The 25,335-nt window shown below is 36.2% G+C and overlaps 1 protein-coding gene across 1 annotated transcript in view; it reads right to left on the bottom strand.

The window, feature by feature from the left end:
• pum (pumilio) overlaps nucleotides 1-25,335 on the bottom strand; it is a 415,697-nt gene that overhangs the window by 56,626 nt on the left and 333,736 nt on the right. Inside the window, exon 14 of the mRNA XM_090386283.1 lies at nucleotides 7,593-7,724. Within this exon, the coding sequence (XP_090242409.1) occupies nucleotides 7,593-7,724 (132 nt within the window). The remainder of the gene's footprint in view (nucleotides 1-7,592; nucleotides 7,725-25,335) is intronic.

Raw genomic sequence — 25,335 nt, 5'->3', positions numbered from 1 at the left:
AACAGAAGTTCAGGAGCACAGGTTTTGAGAACAAGTGGAGAAATACCATCAGGACCACGAGCTTTCTTGGTATCAAGATTCGTCAAAATCCTTTTGAAGGAAGACCACAGGAGGCATTGAATGGAGCGTGTTGCGAATGGTGGGAGGTGTTTTACCAAGTTCATTAATACAGGAGTTGGAAGAAAAATGGGATGCTAGCAGGTCAGCTTTATCCTTGGCTGAAGTGACAACAGAATCATCCAGTTTTGACAGGGGTGGAAGCAGAGATGGGCAAAATTTGTGGACAACAGCTTTGGAAAGAGACCAGAATGCTCGGCTACCATTAGGGCAAGAAGCAAGTTTTCTACTCTTAGCCCGTTCAAAATCTAGTTTGCACTGATTAATAACTGCTTTACAATTGTTGTGAGCTTCAGTTTCGTTTTCTACCTACACTTGTAAAGTGTAGGTAGAAAATGAAACTGAAGAATAGGAAATGAAATAATTGAAATATGCAACGTTCTTCTCTTGAACAGCATTAGCACATTTATTGAAAAACCAAGGTTTAGATAAAGGACGAGATTTTAAAGTGGAGTGTGGAATAGAGGATTCCATTCCTACAAGAATAATTTCACTGACACGATCTGAGTAAATGTTGACATCAGAAGTTTTGAAACAGTAATCCGGCCAAGGAAAAGAAAAGAAATCTTGCAGGTCATCCCATTTTGCATTCTTGTAATGCCAAACAATATGAGGTTGGGTATAGCCATGCAATAAAGGCTTCATTGGACAAGAGACAATCACCAAGTTGTGAACTGAGGTGCCTAAAGGTTCACTCACTTCGGCTGTGTACCTAAAAGCGTTGTTTGTGAGCAAAAGCGTGTTGGCTGTATGGTTAGGATTGTCTGGTATTCTTGTAGGTAAAGAACAATCTGTGCTAGGTCATTAGTAATTGCAAAAACCTCAGTGTGACTAGAAAATGGAAGCCACCTGGAGTTGTGAACATTAAAAATCACCAAAGAAAATTACCCCACTCTTAGCAAAGTCTATTTGCGGTCAAGTTGCAAATAGAGTAAGTCAAAGAGCTCCAAGTGATTAGTGGAGTTGGGAGAACGGTACAGGCAACAGATAAATTTGACATTGAGAGAGAGAGAGAGAGAGAGAGAGAGAGAGAGAGAGAGAGAGAGAGAGATTTTAAGCCAGAGGAGATTGAAGAGAAGAGATTCCAAATTACCAATTCTTTGGCAGGGAATATCAGAATTGACATATGCACAAGTACCACTTTTGAGGCGAAAGGAATCACATGGGGATAATTTGGGCAATTGAGATGAGCAGTAGTTGAATTAACCGTTAACTGAGTTTCTGTCAGAAAAAGTACATTTTGGTTTGGCAGACTGCAAGTGGAAATGGACATCATTGAGATCAGAATTAAGACCACGTATATTTGTGAAATGAACTAGGAAGGGTTTGGGAGATTTATATCTTTTCGCAGATAAGCTTACTCCATTAGTTTGACAAGTCGTGATGCATTCAATAGTAAGAAAAGGTTGGTGGGGGCATGCTGTATGAAGTTATGAAATTTTTAGATGTAGCGTACACATGGTAAGAATATACCCAGATCCTTGACATAACGTGGCCTCGACAATGCCCACGCATACACACTACTCGGACTCCCTCCAGTCACTATCTGGCAGAGTAGAGGTAGCAAGATTATACACTAGTTGATCCGGAAGCCTCCTAAAGAGTTACCAATAGGTTCAGTCCAGTGTTCTTACTAATGGCTGGCCTGCGAACACCACTTTAGAGCTGTACCCTCAAAATGTAAGGAAGATTGGATCTCGCCACGATGTTCATCGTAACCTCAAAAGCCATCAGTAATACTGCATGATGGAAGAGATGGGGAAGGGTTGACCAGAACTTAGGTCTGGAGACTAAACATGGATTCCACCACTTTAAGCCTCCAATAAGCAAAGTGGTTGTATTGAACTGGTTGACGAGAGTCATCTACACATAGTATTGCCTGGTAACACAGAGGGGCGGCATTCCGCCATGTGGTGTGGGTGCCACATCTCAACCCCTGCTTACATTGGTTCACACCTGGGTGGTCACCCACAGTGTGCTTGTGCATTGAGGTTATACCCAGGATTACTAACAGTCCCACCATCATGAAGGCGCAAGCAGAGGATTTGGCTGTCACAGACTGTCCGGACTTTGCCGATTTGGGTCCATTTGATTTGAATGTCACTCGAATATCACTTCCATCAGCATTTCAGACTCCCAGGTAGCAAGTACAGCTTGTCTGGCATATCAGAGAGAATGTCTGTACAATGAATGATGCAAGAAAGCAAGCTTATACAGCATACAAAAAAAAAAAAAAAAAAAAAAAGTTGCCATTTCAGCCATTCATTCACTCGAAATGTTTGTCTAGTTCTGCCTTGAATTTATTGAAGCTGTCAACTTACAATGGTAGGTGGAAGTTTGTTCCAGCAATCAGTCACCTGCTAACTAAAGGCAAATTTCTGCATATCTATTCAACAACTGTCTTTCTTCAATTTGAATTTATGTCCCCTCAGTTATTGTTTAACCACATATACTATTTGCTTATCTAATATGTTTAAAGGTATTATTACACTTGTACAACCTTCTTAATGGTTAACTGATTAAAAAAAATTAATGGTACTTTAATTCCCTTATATTTCACATTTTTCTTTTGGTATTTGGGAAACTAAAATTCACAAAGTTCTTGAATGAATTCGTATCCCTCTTGAGGGGAGAGGACATGTACTGTTTCACTAGAATTTCATTTTACTGAAATTATAATTATAATTGCAAAATTATTTTAAAAAGAACAATTTTTTTTTTCAAATGAATTCTGCTGTACTTTTCTAACAGACTGAATTAGTAATTTTTGCTTTATTTTACTTAAATACCCATTTTAAGAGGGTTTATTCTGTAATGTCTTATCCACCGTAAATTAAGGAGATATGGACATGAGATAGTCACCTCTGAATTCTACATAATTGAGCAGTAGCATCTTCTAAGAAGTGGGAAAAAAGAAAGAGAAAACTTTTCTTTTTTCTTCTGTATTAAAGTTCAATACAGACGAAGTATGGTTACACAGTTAGCACCCCTTAACTTGGCAGAAAGTGCTCTATGTAAATTCGTTTTCTTCTAACATCAGGGTATGCATATATTTTATATGCTGAGGAAAGTTTATTGTCAGGAATCAGGCCCATGATTCAAATGCTACTGGAAAACAGAATAAGATAACTGGACAACTGAATTTCAGTATGCATTTTACACCTTTTGCAAAAATTAACTGCAATGGTTTTTTGTTCAGACAGTCCGTATCCTTTCTGCTTCACTGATAAGGAAATTTTATTTATTTAGATTTTAAGCTAACCATCTGAGGAGCTCCCAATCTGAGAAGGTTATCACAATCTTAAGGAATACAGATTGTTAAGAATTCTGAAAGCCAAGCTACATTATAGGCTTTCTCACTATCAATGCAAACCATAACCAGATGTAGTTTCTTAAAAATGCATTTTGCATCTTTAATTCAACTTTATTCATCAGTTCTCCAAGGAGGACATATTTTTGGAAAAGCCAAATTGGTGGGTTATTCACCAGATCTTTAGATTAAAGATACCATGCAGGCTCATTATGTATCTTTTTTTTTTCCCCAGAAGTTTTCCATATGCAACTTGTAAAAGAAACTGATTCGTAATTATGAGGATTCGATTGTTTGTTATTTAGGTTTTAGGAGCATTAGCAACTAAGACTATATTGCTCCGGTGATATGCGGTGGTCATTCCCTGACCTTTCCGCATCCTCCATATTTGGTGGTCACTGGCTCGAACCCCGGTCTAACCAAGAAGCGTGTGCTACGCACTGCTGCTCCTGCCCAACTGGCTACGGAGGTGCCGATGTGGATTAGAATGGCCTTTCCCAGGTTTGTGAAAGGACAAACAACTGAACGTCTCCAATAACTGGAGTAGACATTTTCAACGAATATTCCATTAGAAAATATTAATAAAATATGCAAGGTAGACCATCTAAATCTTTAATTCTTGGTGAATTTCCCAAACATCTGTGTATTATAAATGGCGAGTGAATTGATAATGAGTTAAGGTTATGAATTTTTATGTATTTTATTTGGACGTAAATGGCAATAAAATTTAGAACGAGGGTTGTCATGTTTCTTATGATATGCATCCAAATGTTTGGAGCTTTATAGCTCATTAGGAAGGTAGTTTTCTATATCCATTTTTTACTTCTTTCAGTTCTAGAGGATGACATCAATCCCCCCCCCCCCTCCAGATTACAGGTGCTGCCAATGATCAAATATTAAGAAGTTAGTAGTAACTTCATGCTCCTAATTTTTGAATTGTTTCACTCCACCTTCTATATCACTAGACTTCCATATCACTTCCATACAATTGCTTCTATAACTGTATTGTAACTTTAGCTTTGCAGTGCATATAAGATGGAGAGCTTGTTTGTTTTGATCTACTGGAAATCCTACTGGTGATATTTAGAGGTTATATTTAGAATCTGGAAGATTATAATAATTTAAAAATAAAAATCTATATTGTTTTCCCTGCTTTAAACTAACACAGCCTCTTTAATATTCTTAACTCCTGTAACTGTAAATACAAAGTTATTTCACAAATAAAATCAATCTGAAATATTCAAATCAAATGCCACATAATAAGAAGGCAGGCTGACAAGCAGGCTAAGAAGGTTTGGGTTATGAATTAAGTAATACCACTTAATTCATAACCCCAACATTAGGTGGGTAATAAGTTTTAAATGGATTCTCTTTGTGGCAAATAAAAGAGGCTGTATTGAACTCTCAGTATGTTTGCAATAGTATTACCAAGCTGTAATGATTAATATAATACTGAACTCTTAATCTTAGGTTTTGCAGTTTACAAATTTTAAAATTAAAGATTAACTGAAGTGAAAATAAAATACCTACTATTATTTTGCAAAAACAAGTAAACACACCAAGAAATAAAAGTTTTCATATACATTTAAGAAGCTTCACTTTAAAATTAAATTAAAAATTACCTGTCTGGCACACACATGTATGTCTCATTGCTTTTATGCTTTTGACAATAGTTTGTTGGGATATTTAAGTGAAATCATCTTGGGTCTCACATTTAGCCCATATAGCATATGGTTGCTGACCCTTGTAATAACCAGATGGATAACCATACTGATATAACTGATATACCAGCTTCATAAAGTATTAATTAAAATTTTCAAATCATGTAAAGGATAGAAGTTGTACTCACACAAATATAATATGAACAAAACAGATGAGATGTACCTGAATTATATACAGGCTAAATGAGAAGTAACAAGTTATTTTTAAACTGACATGTCTAAGGAGGTATAAAGATAAATGCATCATTCCATTGGGATTTAAGAAAAGAAAAAAAAAAATTAATGGCATTTTATATTACATGGTAACTATTTTTTTAAAACCATTTTCAGAGAAGCTATATCTTACAGATACAGTGTATAAAGTAAAAACTGGGAGATGTAAAAACTCTGGAGATTTGTGGTAAGTTTAAAGAAAGCAAAATCAAAGTAAAAGATTAGCATGACAGCCCCCCCCCCAAACAGTCAAACGTTGTCATGAAGGCTTATGAACATAATCAGGCTCAAAGGGCACAGCAAAAGCATATCTACACCAAGAGCTGGAGAAAATACTGAAATGGATCCAAATCTTCCTTATACATTCCAAAAATATGCAGTAAACAGTTGTCCAAAACACCAATGTATAGGGAAATTTCAAAAAAAGGAGTACACAGATGGATAGAGAACCTCTACAAATTTCTTAATGGACCCTTATAAGTCCTATATAAGTCCTAAGCTCACGAATTGCACATTGATCTGGCAGTTTCTTTCTTTTACAGACAATTGCTATTATGTCTTTTACACAGCTCCCCACCCACCCCGAAAGTCACAGTGCACAGTCTGGGAAGATGGCAGGACCACTATTTCATCTTTGGTAATTTGCTCTATCCATTGCTGAGGTAGTGTTTTAATTATTTTTTAATGTCCACATGACGACGAGGAAGCATACTGTCACACTGGAAGAAGAAAGCAGCAGAATTTTCAGCATAGAAATAAAAGCCAGTTATTCAATATATACATGTAAATGTTAGCATCAGCAGAGGCATATGATGCAAGAAAGAAAGCTTATACAGAATCAGCAAAAAAAAAAAAGTTTCACACATCCATTTGCTCTAAAAGTTTTTCCAGTTCTTCCTTCAGTTTATTTAGGCTATCAACTTCCACAACGATGGAAGTTTGTTACAGCAATCAGCTACCCGCTGGCTAAAGGCAAATCTCCACACATCTATTCTGCAACTGTCTTTCCTCAATTTGAATTTATGCCCCTTCAGGTTTATAATCTGAGCAAGAGAAAGAATCCCATCATTGAGCCTGCTCAACCCATTCATTCAATGCCTTATACATCTCAATCAGATGACCTCGCAGGTGCCTATTGCCCAGACGCTGCAATTTGCAGAATTTAATCCTTTCTTGGTAAGAGAACCCTTTTGTTCCTCTCACCAATCTTGCTGCCATTCTCTGTACTCATTCTAGCAACTGATGTTCTCTGATAATCTTTTCCTTAATTAAAGGGGGGGGGGGGGTACATGTATGTTTTCTGATGTGAAATAGAACAAAATACATTTATTTTTGGGAGTCATGCATCTCACTCTTAATGAGGGTGAATGTGATTCCCAAGGAGTGTCAGTGCACATTCCATGCCCATGCACCAACTTATTCCGCTTTCAGTTGAAAGTTACGTTTATAATATGAATCATAAAGTATCTCTACTGGCTTAAAACTGCACTCTGCATGCAGAGAAAATGTTCTTGGATTTGCTGGTCTGTGAAATTAGTGAACAGCTTTGTTAACAGATAAATTAGTAAGAGAAGCTTGCATGCAAAGTTAAAAAAAAAAAAAAAAAAAAAGTGAACCAGATCACAGAGTAAGGTTTATTATTATTTCTTAATTTTAACTTTTTTGTGGACAACCTCATTTTTACTGAAATGTAACTGCATATTAAATCCATTAAACAGTTTTCCAACTAATTTTAGAATGATTTGTCTATTTTTTTATGTGATCACAGTTATGTCACTCTAAAAACCAGGAAGAGCCTGTCAGCAACCTTGTATATAAGTGAAGCAAATTCACAACAAGGAATTGGCTAACAGTGTCATAACATTTACAGATCACAAACTGAGGATTAGAATAAAGTAGCATAATTTGAAATTTTAGATATATGAATTTGTGAACAATTTATTATATGCCAATTTAAAATTTCTACTGTTTCATTTGTTTAAAATATCACACCATTTTCTACCAGGGGAGAAATTTAAACATAAATATAAAACAAATTTTTGATAAAATTCATCAAATTAGAACATAAAATTCTTAAAATTTTGGAAAAAAGCACTATTCAGTTTTCCAATATAAATTTGAATAATTTTCAGAATAAAATATCAGACATTATTTCCTAATAGATAAAAGGTGTAGTTATATTTTTAGAGAGACAGAAAGAGAAAGACCACACAAAATGCAATAGCCATTACCTTGAACCATGCTGATCTTGAGAAAATTCAACTATGTGATTAGCAAGATCTCTAAGCTGCAAGCTAGGATAACGATTGTTACGGAAATCTTCCAGCAATCTACTTCTACCCGTTGATTTATCAAGACTTGAGCTAAAAATACATAAAAAAAAAAACAAAACAACAAAAAAAAAAAAAAAACTGAAACATCATAAAATGTGTTATGTGCATTAGGAAGTGAAAAAATAGTGACTTCTATGAAATATAAACTTAATTGTTTCAAAAGTGGAATGCAACTTATTTATGGTGAATAAATGAAGATTAGCCACCCACCCACCCTCCAAACATGAGTAATCATGGACTTCAGCACCTTTTGAAATAGCATGTTTTCATTATACTAATCAAAGACCGTAAACATAAATATGGCACATTGTTGAAATTCGATGACAGCTATTAGTGTAGCATCTTTTCAGAAAGCACATGATTATCTAAAGTGTTCTCTATATTTGAAAATAAGAAACGAAAGGAGGGGGTAACTAACTGCTTCTATCTGAGCAATAGGTTACCAGAGGTTCTATGCAAATTGTGAATGACAAATGAAGTTATCACAATAAAAGAATGGAATCCAAATTATAACTTTTGTTGTAACTATTTGTGCCAAGGTGTTTCTAAAACATGAATCATAATGAGATTCGGCATACTAATATAACCATACGGTGCAGGTAAGTCTGAAGCTTTCGCTGCAATGGCTAAAAAATAAAAAAATTATAATAATAAAATAAAATAAAAACAAATAAATGAATAATAAAATAGAGTTAACTCTTTCAGGACATATTCCCTATGTGTTTATTGTTTAATGATCACACAATACATACAAACATATATATAAATTGTATTTATAACAGTTTGAAGAGGAATATTAAAATATAGTAATAGGGTTAATGGACACTGTATTTTGGCAGGAAGGAACAGGAACCCAATGACTATAATCGGAAATGAGGTACCAAATGGGAATTGGAATTACAGAAAACACACAGGAAAAATAAAAAGAAGTACTTAAAGCTGCAAAACTTATGATTTCAATGTCTTTTTCCAGGGTCAACTATGAAATCACATGAAAGACAGCAAGAAGTAGGGCCTCTGTTTTTGACATGAAATATACGTAAGCATAAGGTAGTATTCTGGTCCTCTTACTCAACACACGCGCACGCGGTGTGGCAATAAAGTTTCTCAACTGGTGTAATAAAAAGAAAATGTAAAGGAGTTAAAAAATGGGTTTATTTTTATTCAAAGTAATACCAATCTGATTGAATGCACTTGTTACACTGTTCTAAGTTTCTGAAAAGAGTCAACAAAGGCATCCAAAGAGATGATGTTCAGTTCGATGGTTACGTTTTTCATTATGTCTTCAACATCGCAAACTCTCTTTCTTCAAAGGCAAATTTCACCTAGGGAAAGAGGAAGAATCCCACTGGTGCTAGATAAGGAGAGTAGAGTGGATGGTTGATCTGTACGATGCCATGTTTCATCAGAAATGTCTTCACAATTAGCGTGGAATAGGCAGTGGCACTGTCATGCAACAAGAACTAGCTGCCTTTCTCTTGAAATTGTGGCCTCACCTGGGAATTGTGCTTTAACAGTCTTTGAAGCACAGGTGCTTCAAAGACTGGGGGGGGATAAAAAAAGAGAGACAATGTTTTTGAAATATGTGCATAACTAGTTTATAAAAGAAAGTGTCTACATCTTTAATGAAAAAAATATTTCAAAAATATTTCATTTTGTTGGCTAGTGTAGTCATAAAAATGGTTCAGCAAATGCCACATTGTCCTTTATTAGAAGTGGGGGTGGGGGGGGGACCCACCGTGGGGCTTATTGTTTGTTGTTATTGTGCGGGCATATTAGGCTATGAGCACTGATACATAGTTATTGGGGGGGGGGGGGGGGAAGAAACAAAACACTGTTAGCAGTTGACACACAACAAGCCTTCCCTGGCATTAGAGATCTCCATCTTAACCCCACTCCAAATTGGACCAACAGAAATGAGCAACTGGGCTCACATCTGGTGAGTATGGGCTAATGATGATATCCAGCTCAGGGTCCTGAGCTGGATATCATCATTCTGATCATTTTTCTTACAAAACTCATTGCCCTTTGCCATCTTTTTAAATTTATAAATCACGATTACTTACTATTTGCTAACATGACTAATATTATAGGTAACTATAACAATAAATACAGCAAGACTATTGATTTACCGAGAGTGGATTAACCAGGACACTTCAAGACTCCAAATTAAATAAAAAAAAAAAAAAAAAAAAAACCCAGAAATCATAAACTTCAAGTAATAACTAGAATAGGTATAAACAGATATTTTTAAAGTCGTAAATATGTGGTGTTTTACGTCTTTATTGGGAGATTATTATCTTGCAACACACCCTCCACTCACAAAAAAAAAAAAAAAAACCCAAATGTTTAGTATGATTTAGTGCGCCGCTTCAATTGTTCTGTTCCATTGCACTGCAAAAAGACAAATTTTGTTTTGTTATTTATATTTTCTTTTGTCAGGGATGTCGAAATTTTTTTTATAGTAAATATATATTTTAAAGAAATCATGAAAATGGGTACATGCAAAAGAGTTGCGCTTTCAGTTAAACAAAGACTTGAAATTTTTCAAAAGTTTGAAAACGGTGCATTCGTTAATTAAATCTCTAATGAACAATTATAATGTTCGTTGACCAACGCGACACTGTAAAAAATAAAGGGAAGCTATTCAATTTAAAATTGACATCACAAAAAATAAAAGGAAGTATCGTATTTGGCACACAAGTAGTACGTGGTAAGTTATCTATCGCCATATTTTTTACGTAGGAGGGCGAACATTTTTCGATAGAGTAAGTCCCAGACTTACGCAACTATGGATTTACTTAAATTGGTTTTTACTAAATTTTTTTTTAAGTTGTAAAATTTAAAACAACAAAAAAATAATAATAAGCAATCAATAACGACTATAACTGCGTGCACAGATTGCACAAGTAAGATCAGAGTAATAAGCGAAAAAAAAAAAAAAAAGGAAAGAGAAGGTTCTTACAATTGTTTATATTTTTTTTTTATATGACTGAAGATTTCAGTGAAGGGGAAACACATTTCACCATAATAACGTAAAAACCCATAGAATTCCAGTTATTGGTATTATCGCAAATGCAATAAGATCTAGTTTCTAATAGATTGCTCTAACAGAAATGCCTATTACAACGGAAAGTGAAAATTGTTTTTTTTTTTTTTTTGACATCTAGAAATGTGCATTAGTAAAATGTGAGTTCACGCGGGGTTATGATAGTGAGTTTTTGCCTTAACCCTGTGAACTTCTTTTCAGAAAATTTAATTTTGACTGTTATCATGGTGCCGACTAAGAGAATAAGTGACAGCGTTACTAGTAAATCTACCAAGAAAAAGAAACGCGATCGATTTGGATCAGAAAATTAAACTAATAAGAATGTATGAAAATGGTCTAACATTAACAAGTATCGCGCTGAATTCAGATTTGTGAATAAGATATATGTTATTAGCGATTCACGAGTTACGTAAAACTCGAGGAAGTAAGAAGCCCTGGAACGTATCTCTTACGTTTGTCGGGGACTTCTGTATTTTTGGATGAACTGGGAAATCGATTATTCGGGATTTGTTTTTTACCATCTATCCCGGATAGGATTTCCAGTCAATGGAAGAAGGTCATTAGTATACAAAAGGAAAAGAGTGGGGGAAAGAACTGAACCTTGTGGGACACACCGGCATTAGTAGAAAAGTTAGAAGACAGAGAGCTATCTACCATCACCATCAGTGAGCAATCAGAGAGACAACTGGATAACCAATTACAAAAAACAGTTTGCAAACCATAAGATGGAAGCTTGTTCAGAAGACCTTTATGCCAAACACAATCAAGTCTTTGAGATGTCAAGAGCAACTGCTTGTGTTTCACCGAACTTTTCCATTGAACTTGTCCATAAATGGGTAACATTAGCCAGAATATCACCAGTGGATCAACACTGATGGAATCCATGCTGGTGATCTTTAATCAGACGGAAAATTTCTAGGTAGTTTAAGAGTTGGCAGCTAATTTATTTCTCCATCGCTTTAGAAAGAGTAGGAGGAATTTGTCACCCTTTTTAGGAACTGGCTGGATATGAGCAAATTTCCAAGCAGAAGGAAAAACACCTTTGGAATAAGAAAGTGAAAAAAGGCGGCAAAGAACAAGTAAGTTCAGGAGCACAGGTTTTGAGAACAGGTGGAGAAATACCATCGGGACCTGGAGCTTTCTTAGCATCGAGATTCTTCAAAATCCTTCTGATATCCTTTTGACGGAAGACCACAGGAGGCATTGAATGGACCATGTTAGGAATGGTGGGAGGTGTTTTACCAAGATCATTAATACATGAGTTGGAAGGAAAACGGGATGCTAGCAGGTCAGCTTTATCAGTGGGTGAAGTGACAACAGAACCATCTGATTTGGACAGAGGTGGGAGCAGAGATGGGAAAAAGTTGTGGCCAATAGCTTTGGCAAGAGACCAGAATGCTCGGCTACCATTACAGCAAGAAGCAAGTTTTCTACTCTTAGCCTGTTCAAACTCTAGTTTGGACTGATTAATTACTGCTTAACAATTGTTGTGAGTTTTGGTGTAGGCAGAAAATGAAAATGAGGAATTAGAAACAAGCCAATTACGATATGCAACGTTCTTCTCTTGAACAGCCTTAACACATTTACTGGAAAACCAAGATTTAGATAAAGGACGAAATTTTAGAGTGGAGTGTGTAATAGAGGATTCATTCCTACAAGAATAAATTTCACTGACACGATCTGAGCAAACGTTGACATCTGAAGTTTTGAAACGGTAGTCCGACCATAAAAAAGAGAAGGAGAGAAATCTCGCAGGTCATTCCATTTTGCATTCTTGTAATGCCAAACAACACGAGGTTGGGAATAGCAATGAGATAAAGGCTCCATCGGAGAAGAGACAATCACCAAGTTGTGATCTGAAGTGCCTAAAGGACCTCTCACTATGACCATGTACTTAGAAGGGTTGTTTGTGAGAAAAATATCAAGCGTGTTAGCTTGTATGGTTAGGATTGTCCAGTATTCTTGTAAGTAAATGAACAATCTGTGCAAGGTCATTAGTGATTGCAAAAGCCTCAGCATCATGGCCAGCTGGGTCGGTGTGACTACAAAACGGAAGACAGCTGGAGTTGTGAACATTAAAATCACCAAGGAAAATTACCCCACTGTTAGGAAAGTTGGACTAGAGAAAGTTGAGTTGCAAAGAGAGGAAGTTAAAGAGTTCGAAGTGATTAGTGGAGTTGGAAGAACGGTAGAGACAACAGATGAATCTGACACAATGAGGTAGAGAGAGAGAGATTAAGCCAGAGAAGATCAAAAAGAGGAGATTCCAAATTACCAAGTCTCTGACAGGGAATATCGGAACGGACATGTGCACAAGTACCACCTTTGAGGCGAAAGGAATCATACAACGAATAATTTGGGCATCTGAGAAGAGCAGTAGTTGAATCAACCGATAACTGAGATTTTGTGGAAAAAAGTACATGGGATTTGGCAGACTGGAAGTGGAAATGGACATCGTTGAGATAACAATTGAGACCACGTATATTTGTGAAATGAACTAGGAAGTGTTTGGGAGGTTTAGATCTATTCGCAAATAAGCTTACTCTATTAATTTAATAATTCATAGTGTATTTAATAGTAAATAAAAGTGGGTGGGACATGCTGTATGAAGTAATGAAATTTTTGGATATGGCATACACATGGTAAGATTATACCCAGATCCTTGACATAACATAGCCTTGACAATGGCCCCTGCATACACACTACTCGGACTCCCTCCAGTCACTATCTGGCAGAGTAGAGGTAGCAATATTATATATACTAGTTGATCGGGAAGCCTCCTAAAGAGTTACCAATGGGTTTGGTCTGGTGTTCTAACTAGCGGTCGGTCTGCGAACACAGTTTTAGAGCTGTACCCTCAAAATGTAAGGAAGATTAGATTGTGTCACGATGTTCATCATAACCTCAAAAGTCATCAGTAATACTGCATGATGGAATAGGTGGGGAAGGGTTAACTGGAACTTAGCTCTGGAGAATAAACATGGGTTCCACCACTTCAAATCTCCAATAAGCAAAGTGGTGGTTTTGCACCAGTTGATGAGAGTCATCTACCACCTTGTACTGCCTGGTAACACAGCGGGGTGGCATTCCTCCATGTGGTCTGGGCGCCATATCTCGGCCCCTGCTTATGTTGGGTCACACCTGGGTGGTCACCCACCGTGTGCTTGTGCATGGAGGTTATACCTAGAATTACTAACAGTCCTACCATCGTGAAGGTGCAAGCAGAGGATTTGGATGTCACAGACCGTCTGGACTTCGCTGAAATTGGGTCCTGTTGACTTGAGTGTCACCCGAATATCAGTTCCATTAGCGTTTTAGACTCCCAGGTAGCAAGTACAGCTTGTCTATCTAAGAGAATCTCTGTGACAATCTCAAGGACCAGTGGTCAAAATATAGTACTTGTGGTCAAGATATAAATAGCAACTCAATTTGTTAAATATGAATAGTCAATGTCATAGCCAATGTGAAATGTCAGAACATCAATGGATGTACTTAAAAAAACAACAACTGCGATGGAGAATAATTAATGATTAACTCTACTTCTTGATGAATTATTGCAACGAGGCAATCTTTATCAGTTTACATAACATTTTGCTTTTAACAATGTACTAAATAGAAATTCAACCAATTTCTCACACATAATACACTTCAACCATATTGGCAGTTCCTGAGATACTGGTACTTGCACACATAGCCACTACAATCATTCCACATTTGAATTTGGAAAGATTTCAATGCCAACCCACTGTTCCACACAGACACTCCCTTCCCACGGGAGAAGCACATCTGTTCATCAAAGAAGACGAAAATTATAAAGCCTTTACAATCTTCACACAGAAAGTATTTGGAATGCACATAATTATCCAAAGAAGGGCAATTCAGCCCCGCAGCAATTAAACAATAATCAACAGTTAAAATTTTCCATGTCTCCAAGCCCAGACAATGACTTAAAAACTGTCAGGATAACAGTATTCTGCACCATGACAAAAACTGGACTGACCTGGGTATCCCTGGGTCAATCCAGTGGCCCCAGGTTCCTACACTACTGTGGCAAGTGTAGGAACCTGGGGCTTAACACAAAATAATTAACTATGTAGGGGAGCACAAGATGTACAAGTAGCCAGGGAAGCAGATTAGCTGAAAATATCAGCAAGCTAGTAGCAAGGGGATTCAATGTAGAATGAAAGAAGAATGAATGAATGAGAATGAAAGACAGAATGAATGGGTGGTCACTGAGTGAAAGAGTGAACTAGGAATTATGGTAAAAGGGAATAAATGTTAGTTTTGGTGAAACAAAGAGTGCCCAGCATGAGGGAAAGAGGAGTGAATGAGTGTTATGGTGAAAGAACAAATGTAATTGGTCGAAAGAATACAAAGTTAATAATAACTTACATTACTTTACATATACTAACAACACAAACACTATTACTGCATTCTCCACTGGCCAGCAAAAAAACTTGCGGCTTGCCTAGAGAATGCAGTGCGGAAAGCAAGAGTCGAACAAATGAAATGAAAGCCAGAAGGATGGTTTTTTTTTTTTTTTTTTTTTTTTTTAGGAGCATTAGCAACTAAGGCCATATTGCTCCGGGATATGCGGTGGTCATTCCCTGACCTTTCTGCATCCTCCGTATTTGGTGGTGACGGGCTTGAACCCCGGTCTAATCAAGAAGCTTGTGCTACGCACTGTTGCTCCTTCCCACCTGGCTATGGTGGCACCGCCAGAAGGATGAATGAGAGTGCAAGTGTGTGCAAGAAAGAACACAAACCATAAATGTTACAGTTAAGTACACACTAACCCTAGATTTAATATTTCATCTTCTTACTAATTTAGCTTAATTATTATGTATCCGTATTTAAATTTACATAACACACCATCTCCCCCCTACCCCCAGGTGTGTGAGAAAAGATGAATAAATTGGGGGGGGGGGGGGGAGAAATATATATATAAAACCTAAGAGAGAGAAAAATTATTATAAAATAAGAAAAAAGTGAAAACTATAAAAAGAGAATGCAAGCAGAGTGAGAATGTGGATTATCAATGAAGTAAATGTGTCTCTCCAACAGCCCCACTGGGCGAGTGGGAAAGTACTCCCCCCATCGCCTGGTGGGTTCCCCACTGCCAGCTAACATATACCACTCTCAGAGCAGGAAGGGCAGTTTAACCTTCCTACTGGATTCAACACTTGCATGGACCTGACAATCACTAATGGAGAGATATTGCAACTCCGCTGCTGACACGCCATATGGTGATCTGAACCGGGCACTCAAACTCGGTTCCTTTTAAATCTCCTCTCCAGTCAGGGGGAGAGATTGCTTCTGGCTCTTCCCCCCTTTCATCTGGCAGGGCCCATCCACACTGACATTCTGTTGTCACTTTCCCTATCGACCCAATATTTCTATCTATCCCACCCAGCCTTCAGTCTCTTCCACTACTCCAACTTACCAAACCTACTGCATATGCCCCTTACCTAAACTTCACTGAACTAGCATCTAAACTTAACTCTACACTTAAATTTAAACTCTATTTTGGCTTTAACTTAATTTCCAATGCTTAAACTTTTTTTTTTAAAGGCCCTTGCCACTGAAATCTTTGGAAATTAGGTGTCAGGGCCTGCCAGAGAAAATATGCGATCTCTCTATTGCCTGACCTTCCTCCTCAGGGGCAAAGTGTGGCAATGAGTGGTCCCACCAGTGGCCCAACGGCTAAAAGTTCAGAGGAAGAACATAACATGACACAACTACAAACTTACACTTTTTGAAAACCTCTGGCCTTCACAGAGTTCTGTGCTACACAAACAGAATACACAACATGGAGATGGGGGAAACCCCTGGGGCCTTTAGACACAAAACACTATACTCTGTTCCTCACAGACTCTCAAAAAACTGGTCACTACATGTGCAACTACAATTTTATATTGGCCATTTCTACCTATGAGCTTTCACAATCATCACAGTCCAGTTCATTCTTACAAAATGGTTGTTGCTGTTGCAAAGCCAACAGTGTATATGTACATACAGTACAATAATAGACATACAGTAGAATAGAAGAATCTCAATAACACAACGTTCAAGAGAACTGAATGTTTGGGGTTTGTGACAACAAGTTCTGAGAAAATGTTAAAGCTATATTGTGTTCAATAGTATCGATCTATTAATAATAACTTAAGCCTTGTCTAAATATAATAAGGAAAAGAATAATATTTTGGTTAGATTTTCTTTCATTTTTAAGAGAATCCATGAGAAAAGAAAGAATATAATTGAAATGTAAATACATAAATTAATATTAGTAGAAAAAAACCTTCCCATATATATCACCTGTCCATCCACTCCAACCATGAATTTATTTAAACTACCTACTCATTTCTATAAATCCAATGAATGTTTGTCCCAACAATCAACAACCTGTGGCTGAAAGCAAATTTCTGCACATCTATCTTGCACCTTTCCATCCTTAGTTTTAACTTGTGCCTCTTCGTGTGTAGTACAGTAAACCTCCACTATTCGCGGTTTCGCGATCGCTGATTTAATATAAAATGAAACCTAAAAAAAATGTGAATTTTAAAGCGCTGTGAACATTTTCCGCCATAAAAAAACACGAGGGTGGCTAAAATTATCTTTGCTGGTCCAAATAGTGCTCAGTTGGGGGGGGGGGGGACAAAATCGCGAGTGTGGACATTTTTCGCTAATCCTCATTCAGTATGTGTTATGCGCTTGTCATGGAAGGTGTCGTCGTTTGCTTTTAATTTATATGCTTACAAAAGTGATAAATCTACCATTTTACAGTGTAAAACAGACTTTTTTGAGTGTGTTAACAGAACAAAGTGACTTTATTGTGGACAAATTCTTTCTAACCCGTACAAAAATATGTCACATATTTTTTAATGTGAAAAGATCAAAGAAGGGGATGACAGTAAGGTGATGACATTAGCGAATAAAATTGAGTTATTAGACAAAATTTCTAATTGTGAAAGTGTCTCCTCGGTGGTAAAACATAAAATCAATGAGTCAACGGTACGATCAATCAAGAAATCGGAAGAAAAAATCTGCCTTAGTGTCCGTGAAAACGCTAATTGCTTCAAAAATTTGTTCTGTAACTCGTGATGTTAAATTAGAAAAAAATGGAAAAGGCTTTAAATCTAATAGAAGACCAAATCTAATGTCGATAGAAGACCAAACTGAAAATAAAATTCCGTTAAGTTCACTCATCATTCGCCATATGCTTGCATTTCACTATGTACATAGTCATATTATGAAGGTACATATAATACATACATAGACAAAATTTTATACTAGTTTTTCTTATATATTTTATACTTTGGAACGGAACCCCTTTATTATTACGGGAGCCATAGCTCAGTATTCGCGGCATTTCTCAGGAACGTAACGCCCGCGAATAGCGGGGGTTTACTGTATATGCAAAAAGAAGGCTTCTGTCAGCACTGAGCTTCCTCGTCCCATTCAGAGCCTGAAACACCTTAATCAGATCTCCATGAAGGTGTCTCTAGATAAGAGAACTCTACATCTGACTGTACAATTACCTCCCCCCCCCCATCTTTTTGTTTCCACTAACTTCAGTGTGGTAGTACCACATGGTGTGTTCATCTGAGATTACTACTATATTCCTCTTCTCAACATTAAACTTCAAATGGCACTTCTCAGCCCATCAGCCTAATTTATGAAGATACTGTTTCAGTAGCACAGCCAGTTTACAGTTGTTAACCACCCTGCCAACCTTCGGAGAATCTGCAAACTTAGATATTTGGTCACATATGCCTTCATCGATATTGTTAATGAATATTGAAAACAAGCCTTGCACTGAACACTCCACTAAGAACTTAGTCCACAAAGAGCAGTGTCCATTGATAACCACTTTATATCTTCTCCCCCTCGTAATCCCTTTATCCATAGCAGTAACTTGCCCTTAATGGGGGGGAATCTGCACCAATTTGGACAGCGGTGTTTTTTATGCAAAAGGGTCAAAAGCTTTTTTGAAATTCGTGTATGTGATGTCAAAATTATTTTTGTATCCAGTTACTTTGCTAATCTGTCGGGTCAACGAATGAGAAATTATATGCATTAGGACTAAGTAACATGGACGTTTGTTTTTGCGGGGCCAGGGAAGGCTGGCGGCACATACTATATGATTGTCGAATATATGACAATGCCAGGACAGCGATACGTGAAATTCTTGAGAGTATAGCTCCAGGAGAAGAAGCTATATTTTTAAGAGACTGTAGTAAGTTTCAGATGTTCCAGGTATTTGCTAAAGAAGTGTTTGAACTAAGGAAAAGTATGATTCCAGTGATACGAGGTTGATCAAATCCATCTGGCTGGAGGCACCGAAGTGTTTTTATGCTGCCGTTCTTACTGGTTGCACAACTGGAAGCTCTACTCTTTTCTTTATCTCTCTCTTCCCCACCCCCCCTTGGTTTTTCCCTTTTCACTTTTTGGTATATATATATATATATATATATACACACTTAGTATATATATATTTTTTTAATTTTTTTATTATTATTATTTATTATTTTTTTATTGATTTATTTTTATTTTATTTTATTTTATTATTTATTTATTTATTTTATTAATTTTATTTTATTTATTTATTTTTTTTTAGTATTTCTTTTTGTTATCTTGGTTAATTATTTTTATTCTTTTCATTCTCTTCCTTTCGGGTTTCTTTCTTTCTTTTTTTTTTTTTTGACTCTGGAGTGGGCCCAGAGAAGGATTTTTTTTTTTTTTTTTTTCCCAGTAGATGGGACACCTATGGTCTCATACTCTGAGACCATAGGTGTCCCATCTACTGGAACTGGTCCACCTTCCCGTAGTGTGGACAAGTACCCAGAATCATCTGTACAGGTGATTGATGCTTCTGGGTAGCCAAGTGGCCAGAACATAACAACAGAGCACACACACACACACACACACACAATACACACAAACTTACGTCACACACATATCTGGCCCATTTGTAGTGATACTGTTCTTCACAGAGATACGAGGCGGAGTTGAACTCACATTCTAGGAGCCGCCCCTTACATAAACACATGTCCACATAATCTGTCATAGTATCCAATCAGATTGGCCAGACAACACTTCCCCATAACAAATCCATGCTGTGACTACAGTTTAAATGAATTCCCATTTAGATAGTCCATAAGGGCTTTCCACGAATCCAAGGATGCTCTCATAATTATGACTAAGGTTTTCTGACCTCTTCTACTGCCTCCCTTAATATAATTGGAAAGATCCTATCAACCCCTGCTGCCTGTTTTACATTTAGCTTAGTTTCTATTCCGCTTTCCTCTCAGTTATCACAAAATCATTCATCTTTGTTAGAATCTGACACGCATCTAATATTCTCACCTTTAAACAAACCTCACGTGTGAATCTAGTTTGTCAGCAACTTGAGCTGGTTCAACAACAGCTAAACAATTCATATCTAGTGAACCAATGTGATTCATCCACCTCCTTCTAGTGTTTACATTAGTAAAGAAGTCTGTTTATTTTTTCATTCTTTTCAACTTAAGAGAGATTCGTAATCTCCCTTTGATTGCCTAACCTCCTTTGTGACTTGATGGCAGACCAATTCGTATCTACTGCCGGATACTGTGTTATCTGTTAATTGAATGCATTCCACTTTAGTGTTCTTCTCTGCCCAAGTCTGATGAGACTAATTTCCATTTAGGTCTAAATGAACAATTTAGTATTAATGTAAACTAGTAAGCAGAATCCCAGTATTAATATTAAAGTAAACATGAAACCAAACTCATCCACCTGAAGAAACTCCCAAAATTCTCCAAGAAAATCCATATGCTCCTTCAAAGTCACACCTCATCCATAAGATATTTATTTATTAGACCACATTTTTCAATATTCTCTCTAAAGCTACTGATTATTACAATTGTTGTAATATTGGCCCAAGAAATAACAATATGAATAAGCATCCAGGAAATCACATGAATAGCATCCAAAAATATCTCAATTTGTAGATATTTTTGGATGCTATTCATGTGATTTCCTGGATGCTGTAAGAGAGCATATAAAGCCATCAAGCTGGCTTTATATGCTCTCTTACAGCCTTCATCCAGTTCGGCCTAAAATGACAGTACTGAAAGGTATGTTCTTCAGACTAATTGTCTCAGTCATCAAAATATTCTACTAGCATTCAGATCTGCAATCATCAAAATGTTCCTTTTTAGATTAAGTAATTCTGCACACCCAGAATTCACTTCTGCATCATGACAATGCACCATTCCATGTGGCTTTGTTGCTTTATCCAAAATTTTTCAGTATTGATATACTGAAAACTTTTGATTGCAAGAGAAGCATTTCTATTAGTCTCTTGATCACATGGAATTTGGTAAAATACTTAAAAACACCTTGGCTTGGAAAATTGCTCATTTACGAGTGGTTGCAATTTTTTTATATGCTTTGCAGCAGAACAGAATTGCAACTCTTTCATCACTTAAGTTGCCAACAGTGCAAGGGCACTCTGAATAGTAAGTTTTTTTTAGGAAGGAATCAAACATTATTTAAATAAGACTGCTAAGTTCTGTAATAACCAAACAAAATGGCATAATGTATCCCTCATGGGATAAAAATTGACTTCGTAATACCTATATTAACTGAATTTTGTAATGATTGTTATACACAAAGCCTATCATTTAGTAGAAGAATAATGTGTGTGTGTTTTGTAGACAAGAAGTTTGTATAAACTTACACTGAGAAATGAGATTTTTTTTGTGTGCGCGTGCGTGCTAGATGATAAGGTTACTGAGAGATTTGTGGTTGTTTTTACCTCGCCCACCAACCAACCAACGGTGCATGATAAACAATATTTCTGACATTCTAGGTCCACTGTACAGTGCACGCTGAATATTTTTACTGAAAATTTAAACAGGTTGTAGATTACTAGAGAATTTGTACCCTATTTGCTGAGTGATGAACAGAAACAGAGGGACCTGAAAGAATGGAAACTTCCTTTCTAAGGTCATAACAGGGGATGAAAGCTGGGTTCATGATTTGAGTCTTCCCAGTGGAAAAGTCAAAAAATCCAGGTTAAAAAAAAAAAAAAAAAAAGCCACAGCAGGTCAGATCAAACAGTAGGAGCATGATGTTTATTTTCTTCGACAATGAGAGAATTGTTCATCAGTTCTTACAACCAAGCAGGTGGGCAGGAGCAGCAGTGCGAAGCACATGCTTCGCACTGCTGCTCCATGATCACCCACTTCGAGCCCATGACCACCAAATACGGAGGATGCGGAAAGGTTAGTGAATGACCACCATTTTTCCCGGAACAATATGGCCTTGGTTTTGCTAATGCTCCTAAAAACCAAATAACAACAACAACCAAGCGAAACTGTATATCACTACTTCCTAATGCATTTGAGGGTGTGTCAGGAGAATATTCCCTAGACAAAAGTCACACCCAGAATTCACTTCTGCATCATGACAATGCACCATTCCATGTGGCTTTGTTGCTTTATCCAAGAACAAAATGGCGAGTCCCACACTCTGCTTATTCTTCTTCTTCATGCACGTGAAAATGAATATACAATTAAAAGGACGAAGATTCAAAGACACTGCAGATTCAAGTTGAAATGCAGAAAGTGCTGGAGAGCATCATGAAAGATGTTTGAGCATCACTAGAGATGCTTTGTGGAAGAAGTGCTGTAATTGATGTATAAACGCTGGAGGGAATTACTTTGAGAGGGAAACACCAATGTGTAACTTACATAAATCTAAATTAATTTTACTGAACCAGTTCAGAAACTTTTGGCTTGAATCACGTATGTACACAACTCATACATATTTAATTGCATAACTAATATGGCCGAAAAACAAGCCTCGGTGCTGTTGTACTTGGTTGTAAATTTTTTAAAAAGTTATTTTTCTTTTTAAATCCTCCAATGAAATATCATTTTTACCTGAAGTACACTAACAGTCAATTCTCTCACAAATCGAGCACGTACAGTCAATACTCGAAGATGAATGTGACCTGCATTGGATACCACAGGTTTTTTTTATTAGCACTAGCAGTCTAAACAAAAATGCATTACACATGCACCTGTAACACAAGTTACAATTATGTGAATAAAAATTTTAAATTTATATATAACACAATGTACAATAATACTGCATATGGAATGCCATAAAATTTTTGTGATAGTTTCATCCTTTTAATTATAATGTTTCCTACAGTTCATTTCAGCAGTCTCTACAAATTAGATGAACTATTCCCAAGTTGCAGAATGAGATTCAGACTTCAAATTGCAATGTAGATGTATTTTGAATATTTTGAATAATCCACACTAAAATGCACATGAAACCCTCTATTGTTAATTGAGGAAATGCAACAACTTTAAAATACATCACAATTTGAATAATAATGAAAAAGATTCGTTGCAGACGATGAATCTTCATTCCACAACAGTATTTCAAATTTGGATCAAGTATGTGTAATATACAGTAGGGTCTCAAAGAAAAGGTTATGTTTCTGGCACGTAAGTAAGAATTCACATATGAGTGGGGTTTCCCTTATAGAAAACTACCCCACTGAAGTAAAACTTCATGAACTCCAATAAACTACATACATGTGTATTCAAACTTCATTTATGTAAACTGAATGTACATAAATCTTAGAAGTGCAGTGAGGACAAGTCCGCCAGCATAAAGAGCAGGCCTTCTGATAAAACATATTACTGTCCTTATTCATAAGGCAGCATTTGTCAAAATGTGAGGCATGACCCTCCAAGGGGTCGCATGCATCTTAGAGGTAGGGGGGTCAACACTGGATACGGTTGAATGTGTAATGTATAAAAAAATCATCTTTGTTCATAATAAAAACGAGGGCTAAATCTCAGATACGTTATTACACTTGTTTCATTAACCAAATCACAAGACACAAGTTCCTTTTCTTGTTCCGATGCTATTATGTTTTGTTTCTATTTTTACCATAGTGTGGCAGATGTCATCACGGTAAAAAAATTTAAGATTAATGAAGCGTCTGTTCATTAGTTAACCATATTTATATTTCTTACTACAAGATTTCAAATTTGATATTCTTTGTTTATTTCCAATAAAATATTAGCTACCAAAGTTATTGAAATATTTATTTATTGTCCAATTGTAACATCAATGTAATCATCAGTTTTACCCATGAAGGAAGGGGTGCAGGTTGCCCAAATTCATTTAGCATTTTACAGGGTCATGGTATCAAAGTTAAGAACCTTTGCTATAAGGTATAACATAAGTTGAGTATGGAATTCTTACTCACCAAATGAAATATCAATGTTATTCATCCCCTTTCTATTCCTTCCTTTCTCAGAGTTCATATACTTTGAGATCACACTGTATTTTCATGTGTTTTAACTGCTATTTCTGTGATGTGCTGTGTGACTGTACATTGTGTTCAAACGTAGGAGCATATTCTATGAGCATGTAGCAAATGTAGGAACTTTTTTATTTAAATGAAAAACAGAAACAAAAGTTTTTACAACCCACAATATCTAGTACCATGCATGCATCAAAGACTGAGAAGGCTGAATGACTTAAATTTTTGGAAAAAATTATCTTCAAGCTATAAAAGAAGACTGTTCCAGAGAAAGAAGTGGAAGGGAAAAAAAAACAAGAAATAGTTTGTGAAGTTGGCCTTGGACAATGAATGCAATCTAGCTCAGTGAGGCACATCTTTGGAGTGGTTTATAAGAGAACAATGAAATTAATGATGCCAATTCAGAGGAACAGTACCCAGGGAAGTATAAGAAAACCTTGTTAATTCGAAGTTGAAGTGATCAAAATATATCTTTCATTTTAAACGGGCTTGAATTACATGCAGAAGTTCAGAACATGTTAGTATTATTTAATATTCAATTAGAAATATTTAATCATTCTTATTAACACTGTGCAGAATTATTGTAGTTGTTTATCGTAACAGACATCTGTGAATATATGGTTAATGGGTTAATTTAGTCAATTAAGAAAGATGACAATTGTACTGTGAAGAAATTCAGTAAATTCCTCGAATGTGATGACAAGATTGCTAAGATTCATTTTCTGTCATTATAGAGTCCATTCATAAAAATAAGCATATTTTGTTTATTGTATATAATTGTACATATCTTTTTAGAGAGAGTAGCCATATTTTTGGATTATCTGTCATTCTTGTAATTTTGCACTTGTAATTCAAGTGCAAAAAAAAAAAAAATCTCTATTTTCCATTATCACTTTCAGCAAACTTCATTAAGTTTAAACTCTTCATACCACGTAAGCCAGTAATCAGATGTCACTTCAGAACATATGAAAGTCATAGACAGAAAAATGCCCAGAGTCTGAGTACATCTGGAAATTACGTATGATTACTCTTGTGAAATTTCACCTTGATAGAGCAATTATAGCCTTACTGATTTTTCTCTTTGGGTGCATAAATAAGTAATTACTTACCAAAAGGATTAAGGATAATAATAAAAAATAATAAAAAAAAAAAAAAAAAAAAAAAAGGGAAAAGAAAAAAACCACACCCATTTTCAAAACATAAGAACAGTTCAACTCAAATGTTGATGTTTGATGGAAATGTGGTGTTAAGCACTT

The sequence above is a fragment of the Mastigoproctus giganteus genome, chromosome 12 (assembly GCF_048544385.1).
Source record: "Mastigoproctus giganteus isolate SK-2022 chromosome 12, ASM4854438v1, whole genome shotgun sequence".
In the NCBI taxonomy this organism is placed as follows: domain Eukaryota; kingdom Metazoa; phylum Arthropoda; class Arachnida; order Uropygi; family Thelyphonidae; genus Mastigoproctus; species Mastigoproctus giganteus.
This window is presented reverse-complemented; position numbering and strand designations above follow the sequence as displayed.